This window comes from Lytechinus pictus, chromosome 8, assembly GCF_037042905.1.
Source record: "Lytechinus pictus isolate F3 Inbred chromosome 8, Lp3.0, whole genome shotgun sequence".
NCBI classification, from domain to species: Eukaryota; Metazoa; Echinodermata; class Echinoidea; order Temnopleuroida; family Toxopneustidae; genus Lytechinus; species Lytechinus pictus.
The window spans coordinates 10,911,332-10,925,553 of record NC_087252.1 but is presented as its reverse complement, the minus strand read 5'-3'; the positions used below and the strand labels follow the sequence as shown (position 1 = coordinate 10,925,553).

General features: G+C 38.6%; 1 protein-coding gene across 2 annotated transcripts in view; it reads left to right on the top strand.

The window, feature by feature from the left end:
• Window positions 1-14,222, top strand: part of LOC129267226 (uncharacterized) — a 171,341-nt gene that overhangs the window by 62,113 nt on the left and 95,006 nt on the right. For both annotated transcript variants that reach the window (XM_064103566.1, XM_064103565.1), the window contains 13 exons: window positions 496-744; window positions 1,064-1,330; window positions 1,942-2,145; window positions 2,862-3,011; window positions 6,962-7,141; window positions 7,740-7,856; window positions 9,187-9,339; window positions 10,097-10,249; window positions 10,504-10,824; window positions 11,319-11,463; window positions 12,030-12,247; window positions 13,245-13,463; window positions 13,690-13,796. In XM_064103566.1, coding sequence (XP_063959636.1) covers window positions 496-744; window positions 1,064-1,330; window positions 1,942-2,145; window positions 2,862-3,011; window positions 6,962-7,141; window positions 7,740-7,856; window positions 9,187-9,339; window positions 10,097-10,249; window positions 10,504-10,824; window positions 11,319-11,463; window positions 12,030-12,247; window positions 13,245-13,463; window positions 13,690-13,796 — 2,483 coding nt within the window. The remainder of the gene's footprint in view (window positions 1-495; window positions 745-1,063; window positions 1,331-1,941; window positions 2,146-2,861; window positions 3,012-6,961; window positions 7,142-7,739; window positions 7,857-9,186; window positions 9,340-10,096; window positions 10,250-10,503; window positions 10,825-11,318; window positions 11,464-12,029; window positions 12,248-13,244; window positions 13,464-13,689; window positions 13,797-14,222) is intronic.

The window sequence follows — 14,222 nt, the reverse complement described above, 5'->3', positions numbered from 1 at the left end:
GGATCTAATCTCTTGATTGCATCATTCTGGCTGGTTCTGTCGATGTTCAAAGTTCAATTGAAATGAATAAAAGAAGGAAAGTGGACTGAAAAAAACAAACACATGAAGCTCAATCATATTATGCTAATTTTGCTAATTTTCAAGACATATTTAACAAAGTATCTCTTTATCAAGTTTGGTCAAAACAATCGCATAATTTGAACTCTGGAACATCTTATATTGTTAACTACCTCCTCACTTTAGTAGTCTTTGAGATGGATATATGTAGTATGTAATTACTTCTTTACTTTGATCCAATGATGTTTGGAAGACAATGCCTGGTCAGTGATCAAATAGAATATACAAAATGTTCCACACTAGCAATTACAAGTATGATTTGCATGTGGCAAGATGTCCATGGTTGTGATCATTGTTAGAACATGTATTATCAATATGAAAAATATACTTTCAATCTAAATCGCATGAATTTTGTAATCATTTTCAATTCATCACCAGGATTCTACTGCGCCGACGGCGAGCGTCTCCTGGCCTGCCCCCGAGGTCATTACTGTCCCGAAGGCACCGGCAGCAACGGCTCCATCCCCTGCCCTCGAGGGACCTACAATCCGGATCTAGGACTAGCCTCAGTAGACCAGTGCCAGCCCTGCGCTCCAGGATACTACTGTACCCAACTAGGAGCCTACACATTTGGAATAGCTAATGCCTCGGCAGGGCCGTGTGATCAAGGTTATTTCTGTCAGTCAGGTATGTTTCATTGTGCAAGTACAATGGAGGTGTAATGGCATGAATAAAAGTATATATTTTTTATTTATTCGGTATGAGACTTCATCTATAATTTTTAATTAATGTTGCTGTGTACATGAACTTATTCACACCTTATAGTGGGTAGAAGGAAATCATATTCTAAACTCTGATATGAAATGTTCTTGTTCAGGTTGGCAGCTCTGGATTTGGGGAGGGGGCATTGGAAGTTTGCTATTGTTATTTTTATCATAATGAACGAATGTTGGACGGTGCTTGACAGAAAAAGTTATCAAATTGGCAACACTGTTTTTTTGTACAGGTGTAAACATCAGTAACCCAGATGGCGAGACCAACAGTGGTATCGGTGGACCCTGTCCCAAGGGATTCTTCTGCCCCCAGCAGACGTCCGTCCCTCAGCCCTGCCCGAACGGGACCTACTCCGACTCCTTGTACCTGTACGAGGAGGCGCAGTGCGAAGCGTGCGATCCTGGCTTCTACTGCGGGACGTACAACCTGACTGCACCTCAGGCTCCATGCGACCCGGGTTTCTACTGTCACTATGGATCCTCGTATCCAAATCCTATCGGTGAGTTGCAGACATACACAGAAATGTTGGGATGGGACTACATGTAGTTTCAAACATACACGGAAAGGTTGGGACGGGACTACATGTCGGTGAATTACAGATATACACAGTAAAGGTGGGAATGGACTACATGCTGGTGAGTTATAAACATGCTCAGAAATGTTGGGATAGGATTACCGGGATTACATTTTGGTAAGTTAAAAACTTACACAGAAGAGGGGGATGGGAATTCATCCTCTGCTCAAGTAACAAATTATATTGTGCAATGTTGTTGATTACTTTCAAATTGACATTAGCTGAAAATGATGAAAAAAACATGAAATCTAATATTAATGTAATCTCAGTGGACAGGGCAGCTTTGCAAATTAGGGAATTCCCCCCCACAGTGGGTAAAATAGATACGCCTGCAATATATGTTGGGGAGTTTTCTCCCTAAAATGTTCCTCATTTTCCTCGCAACAAAATTGTCAGGTCAAAAAAATAAAAGAAAGGCAGGGAAAGATACCCATGATTCTTATGTTAGATAATATGTTTCATATTATTGAGCCTTTACCAAAGTTTTAGATGGGCTTTAATATTTTCATTTCTGAACCCCTTACATCTGATCACAGGAGATGATATCACTGGGGCACCATGTCCAGTGGGGACCTACTGTGAAGAAGGGTCCAGCGAACCTATCGGCTGCCCAGCAGGAACCTACAACGAGATCACCCAACAGTCGGAATGCCAGCCCTGCCCGGCCGGCTGGTACTGCCCTGGAAATGTGTCCAACTTCAGGCCGTATGACTGCCCAGCTGGTTATTACTGCCCTAATGGTAAGTTTCTGTTTCTGTTTCTGTTTATGGTAACTCCCGTAGGAACTTGGCAGGACAGCATTTTGCTGGTAGACGCCAAGCTGGTATATAAGCAATTACCTAGGAACATATAAAGTCTAGGTTAATCAGTCAAAGTGGCTGACGTTATAGACAACAGATATTACTCTCTGGCCTTTTTTATCAAAGTAGAGACAATGGCAGAGTGAGGATTCAAACTCACAACCTGGCGATTATGAGTTAAATGCTCAAACCACTGGACCACAGGACCCATAAGCAATATTGTTATTAAAGGGATTCTTTAACTTTGTTCAGTTACATGTAGGACGGACAGGAATCAAGGAAGATTTTTGAGCTAATCATTCGCTTAATTGCTGGAATGAAGAAATGTAGCCCTAAAGCAATGTACCTAAAAATCATTAGCACTTAAAACAGATAAAAATGTAACACAAACACCATCCCAGTAGCATTCTACATACTACATGTGTTACAGTCATTATCCTTAGCAGAGAACTTAAATGATGATTTTTAATCACCGATATCGTGAAAGTGTCTGAATGAATTGGATTTTTTTTCTCTTCTTCAGCGTGATTTTCCATCCAGATAGAATAATACATGGAAATACAACACGTATAAAGGTACAGGTTTTTTTTAAACTCAACATCCTTGTATTGTCAAACGATTTCTCTAAGATTATTCTACTTTTATACATCCTTTAGGTACGGAGCATGCATACCAATATCCCTGCCCCAAGGGAACCTACAGACCCAACGAGAATGGCCAGACCCTGTCGGATTGTACCATTTGTGATCCAGGGAAGTACTGCGCGTATGAGGGAAACACCACTGTGACCGGAGACTGCGACGAAGGTGAGATCCTTGTGATCTGCAAATTGGCAATATAGTAGACCGGCCAAAAGTCAAAAAGTGCTCTAGATAAGGATTCGACGGCAAAATTTGTTAATGCTTGGCATCCCAGCTAAAAGTCTTGCAAAAATACCCAGGAATAGCGTACGGCCGGATGCCAAGCGCAATTTTGCGTGAAAGTGTCATTTTTAGCGTATTAACTGAAAGAATGTCGAAAATCACGCATTTTGATATTTTGACGGATTGTCATCATATTTTCAATTATCTTTGATATGAAATTATTTTTATTTAGAGTTTCAAATTATAAATCTCATGAATATGCATTTTAAATTTGAATATTACACACACACATTTGGCACAGGGAAACATAAAACCGCGATTTCCTCAAAATAAAAGTTTGTGAAAACTATCAATAGTTTAAAGTTTCTTACGCAACTTAAATTCTTCGATTTAAAAGCGTTTCTCAATCGAATGTATAGTAAATGTCCAAATGCCACAAAAATTAAAAGAATTTTCAAGTAAGATGGAATATATCTCAGTTTATGTTATCCGAAAGGAGACAATGTGCATTTTACCAGGCGCGCATTTTGAAAGAAAAATTGAAAATACCGTACATTATGTACATAATTACATGTATAAGTACATACTAAAGCGAGTTTTTAATTACATGTATAAGTACGTACTAAAGTGAGTTTTTAATTGAATAGCACAATTTGTCAATTCTTTGCATCCCAGCTAAAAGTCTTGCAAAAATACCCAGGAATAGCGTACGGCCGGATGCCAAGCACAAATTTGCGTGAAACTGTCTTTTTTAGCGTAAAATCTGAAAGAATGTCGAAAATCACGCATTTTGATATTTTGACGGATTATTTTAATATTTTTGATTATCTTTGATATGCAATTATTTTTATTCAGAGTTTCAAATTATAAGTCTCATAAATATGCATTTCAAATTTGAATATTACACACACACATATGGCACAGGGAAACATAAAACCACGATTTCCTCAAAATAAAAGTTTGTGAAAACTATCAATAGTTTAAAGTTTCTTACGCAACTTAAATTCTTCGATTTAAAAGCGTTTCTCAATCGAATGTATAGTAAATGTCCAAATGCCACAAAAATTAAAAGAATTTTCAAGTAAGATGGAATATATCTCATTTTATGTTATCCGAAAGGAGACAATGTGCATTTTACCAGGCGCGCATTTTGAAAGAAAAATTGAAAATACCGTACATTATGTACATAATTACATTTATAAGTACATACTAAAGGGAGTTTTTAATTACATGTATAAGTACATGCTAAAGCGAGTTTTTAATTGAATAGCACAATTTGTCAATTCTTTGTATCCCAGCTCAAATTCTTGCGGAAATACTGAGGAATAACGTACGGGTGGATGCCAAGTGCACTTTTGCGTGAAAGTATCATTTTTTGCGTGAAATCTGAAAGACTGTCGAAAATCACGCATTTTGATATTTTGACGGATTATCGTCATATTTTTGATTATCTTTGATATGGAATTATTTTTATTCAGAGTTTCAAATTATAAATCTACTAAATATGCATTTCAATTTGGAATATTACACATACATATATGGCAATATGACTTTAAAAAAAAAACGTGATTTACTCAAAAAAAAAAAAAAGAAGGTCTTCAAGCTCGTTGGGGGGGGGGAGTCACAACTCATGCAGGAGATGTACCCCTGCCCCCCCAGCTCCTTTAGTCCTTTACTCGTCAGGGGGCAGAGGGGGCAGTCTGCCCCCCCCTGACGAGTCCCCGTGCAAAAGACGTATCCATGCCCCTCCCCCCCCAACGAGCTTGAAGACCTTTTTTGCCTCCCCCCTGACGAGCTTGAAGACTTCTTTTTGCTTGTCAAATTTTTTGGCCGACGGTTTTGCCCCCGCCCCCCACCCCCCCCCCCCCCGTGGAAAATCATAGGTACGCTACTGTTTCTATGATTTTGGATATAGATATTCCTACAAAATTAATATTACCATGGTAACGGCAAATTAAATATCAGACCTATTTATGAATATCGCCACAGGTAGATTTACGTTCAGCACCAATTAATTCGCGGAAATAGCAAGAAGATCGAACTCTACAAAAGTAAACATAATCCTATATACTATCTTGACGAGTATCGCACTGATTAATATTAGTATGTGCAATATAGATGTAATATTGTGCGCTGTTTGTATTTTATCAGAAATGCGCATCCGATAAATGTACATTGTTATCTTTCGCATATATAACATAAAATGATATATCTTGCATCTTATTTCAACATTTGTTTTCACTATGTGCCATGACAACAATTATTATGTATTTATTCGGTTAGCGCTAAAATTGACGAAATTGAGATGCGGAACACAAATATTATACTATTGATAGTTTTCACAAACTATTATTTTTAGTAAATCACGATTTTATATTTCATATTGCCATATATGTGTGTGTAATATTCCAAATTAAAATGCATATTTAGTAGATTTATAATTTGAAACTCTGAATGAAAATAATTTCATATCAAAGATAATCAAAAATATGATGATAATCCGTCAAAATATCAAGATGCGTGATTTTCGACATTCTTTCAGATTTCACGCAAAAATGATACTTTCACGCAAAAGTGCACTTGGCATCCGCCCGTACGTTATTCCTCAGTATTTCCGCAAGAATTTGAGCTGGGATGCAAAGAATTGACAAATTGTGCTATTCAATTAAAAACTCGCTTTAGTACGTACTTATACATGTAATTAAAAACTCGCTTTAGTATGTACACCTGTACTTATACATGTAATTATGTACATAATGTACGGTATTTTCAATTTTTCTTTCAAAATGCGCGCCTGGTAAAATGCACATTGTCTCCTTTCGGATAACATAAAATGAGATATATTCCATCTTACTTGAAAATTCTTTTGATTTTTGTGGCATTAGGACATTTACTATACATTCGATTGAGAAACGCTTTTAAATCGAAGAATTTAAGTTGCGTAAAAAACTTTAAACTATTGATAGTTTTCACAAACTTTTATTTTGAGGAAATCGCGGTTTTATGTTTCCCTGTGCCATATGTGTGTGTGTAATATTCAAATTTGAAATGCATATTTATGAGACTTATAATTTGGAACTCTGAATAAAAATAATTGCATATCAAAGATAATCAAAAATATTAAAATAATCCGTCAAAATATCAAAATACGTGATTTTCGACATTCTTTCAGATTTTACGCTAAAAAAGACAGTTTCACGCAAAATTGCGCTTGGCATCCGGCCGTACGCTATTTTGGGTATTTTTGCAAGACTATTAGCTGGGATGCCAAGCATTAGCAAGCATTAACAAATTTTGCCGTCCAAAGTATAAAAAATCGTTTTGGCCGGTCTACTAATATATGGCATAAGCAAATGCCAAACATTTGTATTATGATTCTGTGGATTAAGTGTAGGGTTCAGGTTCTGGATTCATGTAGTGTGTGAGTGCCCTTTGGTAAGGCATTTTTCATCACTACCAGGTTCCCCGGAGAGGACCACAAGCCTTTAGTCCTGTGGGTGTTTGCTTAAAAGCATTCATGGCTTCATAGGAATCAGGTAAAAATTCACCACCACCATATCATCCATGCATATTTGAAATTCTTGTTTTTTTTTTTGAAAAGCTGTTTTGGTGAGTGTCGTACGATTAGTACCTAAAGCATCTTCAAATTCAGCTATAATGAACTTTACATGAATGTATGTATATTCCAAATACCAGAATGTCGTATAAAATAAATTCTTTAATTTTCCAATTTATGACTGATTTCTGTAGCATGCTGCGGGAGGATAAATCAAACAACTAGGGTTTGTTTCTATTATTACCTACATGTAGATATCTATGAATGGGTATCCCTCTGATACTATCTGTATTTGTTATTATTTGCAATGTTTCAAAATGCCTTTGTCTACTTTCAGGCTATTTCTGCATACAAGGGGCGTGGACGGCCAAACCAATGGACTTTGACAACTACACAGACGGTGATTGTTTGTGTCCTAGCTTGAGCACTGGAGGGCGCTGTCAGCCCGGTTATTACTGTCCACGGGGATCGTTTGAACCGGAGGAATGCACGGAAGGGAACTACTGCGACGTGGAAGGTACTTGTAGTTCATTTTGTTTAAGATAAAAAATATATTTTCTGAATTTAACTGATTAGAAAGAAAAAAAATATACTTTACACTTAAAAATTACTTAATCTCTAATGCAGCTGTTTGGGGTTTTCCCTGGAAGAAAGGTTGTATAATTGTATCAAGGCTAATCATTAAGCAATCTTAAGCAGCAGCACAATGAAATTGAATGAAAATATTAATCAACATCTGTGTATTATGTATCAACTACATCAACAAGATATGGAAGTGGGAGTGGTCCTGTTGGTCTTCTGGTTGCTTCTTCTATGGTAATTGCAAAGAAGACAACTCTGAAGACACGCTAGGAAGTTGGATCATGTACTGCATAATGAAAATTGGTTCAGTAAGCTAAATGCAATTGGAACAAGCTTACCATATTTCAGTTCTCTGTAAGGTGTATTGATTTTACACAAACGTGTGTTCTTAAAGATGTTGGGGGTCAAAGGTCACCTAGGAGTAAAAAAATCATATTGCCTAATTGCTCGCAAAATCAAGCGAGACTCAAGCGAGTTTGTAAGGTGTATTGATTTCACACAAACATATTTGTGAAATATCTCTTTACTTGTAGGTCTAGCTGATGTTGCTGGGAAGTGTATGGAAGGGTTCTACTGCATCAGCACCGCAGTGAGACCAGATCCTACCGATGGCATCACTGGTGATATATGCCCTAGAGGAAGATACTGTGGTGAGTTTATTGTTCACTTTAAACATGGGTCTAATGTTGTTTAACTACAGATCGGAAATTGTGACACAAATGTTGTTACAACACAGGTTCATTTTTATCAGGTCATTTCACAATCAATTAATTAACAGCTGTTTGGGATGATAACAGAAATAGTTTTCTTCTTTAAAACAAGAGGAAAGAATACAGTAAGAATAAGAACATGTAATGTAAACAATATTGTGACACCTTTGGCTTCTCACAATTTTAGACTATTGGTTAAACTGGATTTCTGAATATGCACTTAAATGTTGATCTATAAATCTTTGTAGATGTGTTGGCTCAGTTGCTAGAGCGTCCGCCTCTCAACTGGGAGGTCAGGAGTTCAAACCCTGGCCGCGTCATACCAAAAGATTTTAACCCTAATTCTCCCGGGGGGGGGGGGGGGGCCATAATGGCCCCCCCCTCGACAATTTTCGCAATATATCTGCTGCGCGAAATTTTTTGACCTCGCCGCTCACTGACTTTTTACTTTCAAGTCTCGCGCAAATTGTGAGACCAAATTTGTAACGCCCGGGTACGCGGTTATGACATTACGCAACATTATGTAAGAGCATGTCAGACCCAAAATTGCTCATAAACGTGATTTCATGTACAAATCCAATGCAAATTGTGTATTTAGCCAAAATTCATAAATGTATCATTATTTCTACTTTTACTGATTAAACTTAATTAATTTTGCCTTGTTTATGATCAGAATCAAGTCTGGAACGATTTCCATTAAAAAAACACTAAAAAACAAAAAGTAAAAAAACAAAGAAATACATAAGAAATTCATCAAACAATTAAATACATAAGAAATTTATTTCCAAACCGAATTTTTTTTAATTGCGATTGTTAAGAATGCTACAAAGAATATTTTTACCACAAATTAGCATTCTAGGAGCTTAATTTAGTGAATTAGAGCAAAAAGTATGATTTATGCATAAATTAGCATAATTAATTCGTATAAAATAAAATCTCATTATTTTGGAAAACTTTACCATACAGCCTTGTAGATTACATCACACACTACATGTACCAGCGTGCAAACTTTTGCGTCGCTCGCGCGATTGGCGGCCGAGATCTTAAGGGGGGGGGGGGGCCATAATGGCCCCCCTCGGGAATGACAAGAATCAAAATACCCCGGGAGATTTAGGGTTAAAGGTTAGGAGTTGCTGCTACCCTGTTTGGCGTTCAACGATTCAAGGAATAGAGCTACGTTGATCTGGCGCTGCACAGTGGCTACAACAGTATTTCAGTTTCAGATTTCTATTTCAAGCAATAAATTGTGGATTTCCATTTTCATTTCAAGGTAATGGAACTGGAGCCAACCCTCCCATGTGTCCATCTGGGACCTATTCCAACGGCACTGGTCTAAGGATAGAGGAACAGTGTACAGACTGTACTGCAGGGTCTTACTGTGAAGATCCTGGACTAACAGAACCAACTGGACTGTGTGACCCAGGTAGGACCTGGTCTAGTTGTGGTCTGAAAGTTATTCATGTTATCAAATTGTGTTATACAATTATTTAATGCAATCAGTTTATACCATGAAAAAAATTATTAGTCTTATTTTCTAAGGTATGAAAGTGATATGTGTTTTATAATAGTGCTGTTGATGAGGAATATCATGAAAATGATTAGGAGGAGTAGGAAGAGGACTAGGAGAAGGAAGGTTTGAGAGAAAAATTATGATGGTAATGATGATGATGATGGTGGTGAAGGTAATGGTGATGACGATGAAGAAGAGGAAAAGGAGGAGGTGAGAGAAAGTGATGATGGTAATGATAGTGATGGTGGTGATGAGGAGGAGGATGAGGGGAAGATGATGCCAGTGGTGCCAATGGTAATGATATTGTTGATAACAGTGATGTCAACACGTGACAATTTTATAGCAGTCACACGTGCATCAAAAGACAACAGAAATTCAAATTCAAGCTTATTCTAGACAATGTACTCTATGGGCCTGTTTCATTAAACTTGTTACAATAACAACTTTGCAATTACAGTTAAAAGCTACTGAAATCCTTCTTTCTGATTGGCTGATGGTAAATTTGTTATAGAAATTGTGCATTTGTTACGATAGCAAGTCTTTATGAAACAGAAACTATGTCTGCATCCCTCTCCTTAGATAATATGGAACCATTCTTTATGTACCAACATGTCCACCATAGATGAACATTCATTCAGTTATTGATTGAATCATTTTTATTATTGTCTAGGCCACTACTGCCCAGTTGGTCAGTCCTCCAGCAGTCCGTTCCCATGCGGTGAAGGGTATTACTGTGAGGAAGGAAGCCCTTCGGAGACGGCTTGTGAATCAGGGACCTACCAGGACGAGACTGGACAATCATCATGCAAGATCTGCAATGGAGGTAATGATAGTGATGATTCAGTTCAATGAAATTTGCTCCAGCGACAATTGCTCCGATGGATAATCGTTGCGTTAAACAAACATACATGTAAAACGTTCAACCTAACCTTCAAAACTAAACAAACCCTTTTCCTTATCTTTACACCGTTCTGAGCCTTAAACTCTATTATGAATGTATCTGTAATGCTATGCCCACACATGTATCTTCTATCTGCAGATGTTGTAACTTGTTTTGTTATTATCATCATTTTGCAGGATACTACTGCGATGTGGCCGATGCCCCCATATCCGACTACACCAACCATCCCTGTCCAGTTGGCCATTACTGCCTAAATGGCACCGAGTACGAGACCCAGTACCCCTGCCCCGCCGGGAAGTACAACCCATCAGAGAGACTCGAGAGGGAGGACCAGTGCTTGGATTGCCCCGCTGGCAAGTTCTGTGATACGCCGGGCCAGGACAACTGGGTGGGAAACTGCGCTGCAGGGTTCTGGTGCATCGGGGCGTCGGCTAGTGCCACACCCAACGATGATGTGACAGGAGTTGAGTGTCCAGCAGGAAAATACTGTGTAGAAGGTGAGTATCTTTGACATTGATGCAGCTAACGTTAGTTTGTGTAATTTCTATTGTTTGCATGAGGACATTGATAATGTTCGAAATGTGAGATCCTACAAAAGTGATTAAAGTTATGTATCTCCACCCTAGTTTGTTTTTATAGCCAATTTATAGCCAGCAAACAACCACGATAGTTTATTCCTGCATTTACAGTTACAATTTTTTTTTCCATCAGCTTCTGCTCCTGAGAACTTCCCAATCAGGACCTGGTCTTACAATCTTGGTCTAGAGAGGGCTATTAGATATTGGATTGTTTTCTTTATGAAACAATACCTTCCTGGTCTCGTCCCTGTAGCTCATTGTGAAACTCTTCTTCCCTCAAGTACTCCTGCACCTGAGCACTGTCCAATCAGGACCTGGTCCTATAGCCTTGGTCTTGGTCTTGTTCCTTATGAAATACTACATTGCTTTCATTTCCCCATGTAACTCGATTTTAATCAATTCTGTTCTATCAGGTACTCCTACACCCGAAAACTGTCCAGTTGGGACCTGGTCTGATAGCCTTGGCCTCGAGAAGGCCAGCGACTGTTACCCATGTTCTGGTGGATTCTATTGCAACGGGACAGGACTCACTGCGCCATCTGGACCATGTGATCCAGGGTGAGACCTTTAACCTTCAGCCTATGACCTTTAACCTTTAAATGTCACACTGCAAGGATAGTAGTCTGCACTGTTCAAAGTTGTGATCCCCATAGGATTTGTACAGGAAACTCACCATTCCTGTATACATTGGGTTAAAAACTGTTTAGGTTCTGTTCTGCATTCTTGAATAAACCAAATTTAGCCATGGGTGCTAAAGCAGATTGGCAATCGTTTGAATGCCAGCTTGAACATTGGAGATTGAAATTCTTGTACTTAAAGATAATTTCAATGCAAGGCTGATGATATCAAATACTATTTGGGTTTTATAGGAAATTCACTCCCACTATGATAAAACACTATGGAAAATTTCTGCTATCTCATTTCGTCGTTAAAGTTCATATCCCTATGGGAGTGTTTTCATAAAACAAATGGTTATTTTCACAGACTACTTGGATATGAGCCAATCAGATGCATGAATTTCAGTAGCTTATGACAATCATCAGTGAATATTATTTAATTCGTGAAATGCTCCCCAGTGTTTGTATCAAACTTGTTATTTCCAACAATTTTTTAAAAATTTCTAGCTACTACTGCTCGTCCAACTCCTCCACTCCGACGCCGGAAGACGGTGGCATCACTGGGGACCCTTGCACTGAAGGACATTACTGCCCCGGTGAAACCACTTCACCGCTGCCATGTGAGGCAGGGACTTACACCACCACCACCCATCGCTCTGAGTGCGATACCTGCCCAGCTCGCTTCTTCTGCACGACAGGATATGAACCTGAGGAATGTCCCCACGGTGAGTGTATAGCTTTGATAATATTCCACATGCAGAGCTGCCTATTAGTAGGATTTTTCCTACCTACATGTAGTAGGGTTTTTAAAGGAAAAGTGACACTAAATAGGATTTATCCCCCAGGAATACAGATTTTTGAAACTTCTAAGAATGATGATTTTTACTATGTTTTCACAATTTTAAAGATTAATCGGATTGTAGGCTTCAAAATAGGATAAAAATATATAAAGAATATAATTTTGTCATAATTAAGGTTGGTGCTCTGCACATTGCTCATAATGCTGAAATTCATTGAAACAATGTTTGTGATAAAAAGTTGATACACCACTACCACACATAAAGTGCAATACTCACCATGCTCGCTTCTTGTGTATAACGGGATAATGGCTGAGGAATGTCTTCAAGATTAGGGGTTAGATTGATTTTCCCATGCTTCTACACTGCAACCTACTTTTTTTCTTCCCAAAATACTACTAAATGCAAAAAGCTCTAAAGCTCACAATGAGTGTGTGTATGATTTAGGTTTTACAGAAGTGTATCAATCTGACATGATTATCTTATGTCTGGGACTGACCTTAAATGCCACCATCCAAAATACCGTAACCAGGGGTCCCCCCCCCCCCCTCTGGTGTGATTTCGAGTCACACTTTAATTCCAAGCTGCATGCTGTCAAGGCATCACTCCATTGGTCAAATCATGCTAAGATGACGCATGCAACTGCATATGAGTCCATAAGGTTCATATTATCTGCGCATTGGCACTTAAGCATGACTCTAAGTCATACTTAACTCGTTGTGAAACCCCTCCCAGGGCTCGAAACTTGACCCTCTGCATCGGTTTGTAACATCCCCCGTTCAGCTTGAGTTGCGGATGCGTGCCACAATGCCTAGTTAACCCATTGAGTACTGAATTCTGTTATTCCCATAGGCATTGTACAGAGACTCCCAATTCCACCAGGCAATGGGTTAATGCCTGTTCCTAACTTCTCTTCATCTTGCAGGCTTCTACTGTCCGGCTGGAACCGGTTACGACTGGCAGCCCTGCCCGACGGGTACCTTCTCCAACATGGCTGGTCTGGCGAACGAGACTCAGTGTACGCTCTGCTCACCAGGGAAGTTCTGTTCTGAGATCAACTCAACGATGGTAACGGGAGATTGTGAAGCAGGGTATTACTGCACGGAGGGATCGGACACTGCTACGCCAGAGGTCACTTTCAAAGGTTAGTATTGTTCTTGATAAATTCAACCAAGTTATTGTAAAGCTACTCTCAACCTTTTACAATAGTAATGTCCATTGTCTTTCTCAGCACCTTCTGGGTCTCATGTTGTCTCATTGAGACACCATTTGAAATATATGGTTCCAAATGAACATCTTTCCATGTCTTATGAAATAACCCCATGACTTGTTAATATATTTTTTTCCTTATTTTTTGTTGTACACTGTAGGAGTGGCCGGAGTATGTCCAGAAGGTTCCTATTGCCCAGAAGGCTCGGACACACCCACACCATGTCCAAGAGGAACGTTTGGCAACGTCACCAAACTGACCAACGCAGTAAGTGACCACCTTCACTGTACTTGCTTGAGAATAAATGTTATACAATGTGATCTTCTTTCCAATTACATTGTTGGATTATATGATGCATAATTCAGGAAAAGGTCTACTCTTCAATATTTTTCATATGATTTTATTGTGAACCTTAATTTAAATTGGTTCCTTATCCTAGATGGCATATGACTACATGATCAGAAGTTGACTTGGCAAAGAACCTTTGACAATTCGGATAGTTATGAGAAGCATTTAATGAAGAGATTTGTAGAATGTTCAATCTAAGAATGATTATTCTGTCTGTCTGTCTGCCTATCATCCATCCATCCATCAATCTCTCTAGCTAGCTATCTATCTATCTGTCTGTCTGTCTGTCTGTCTGTTTATCTATCTATCTATCTATCATCTATCTATCTATCTATCTATTGCAAC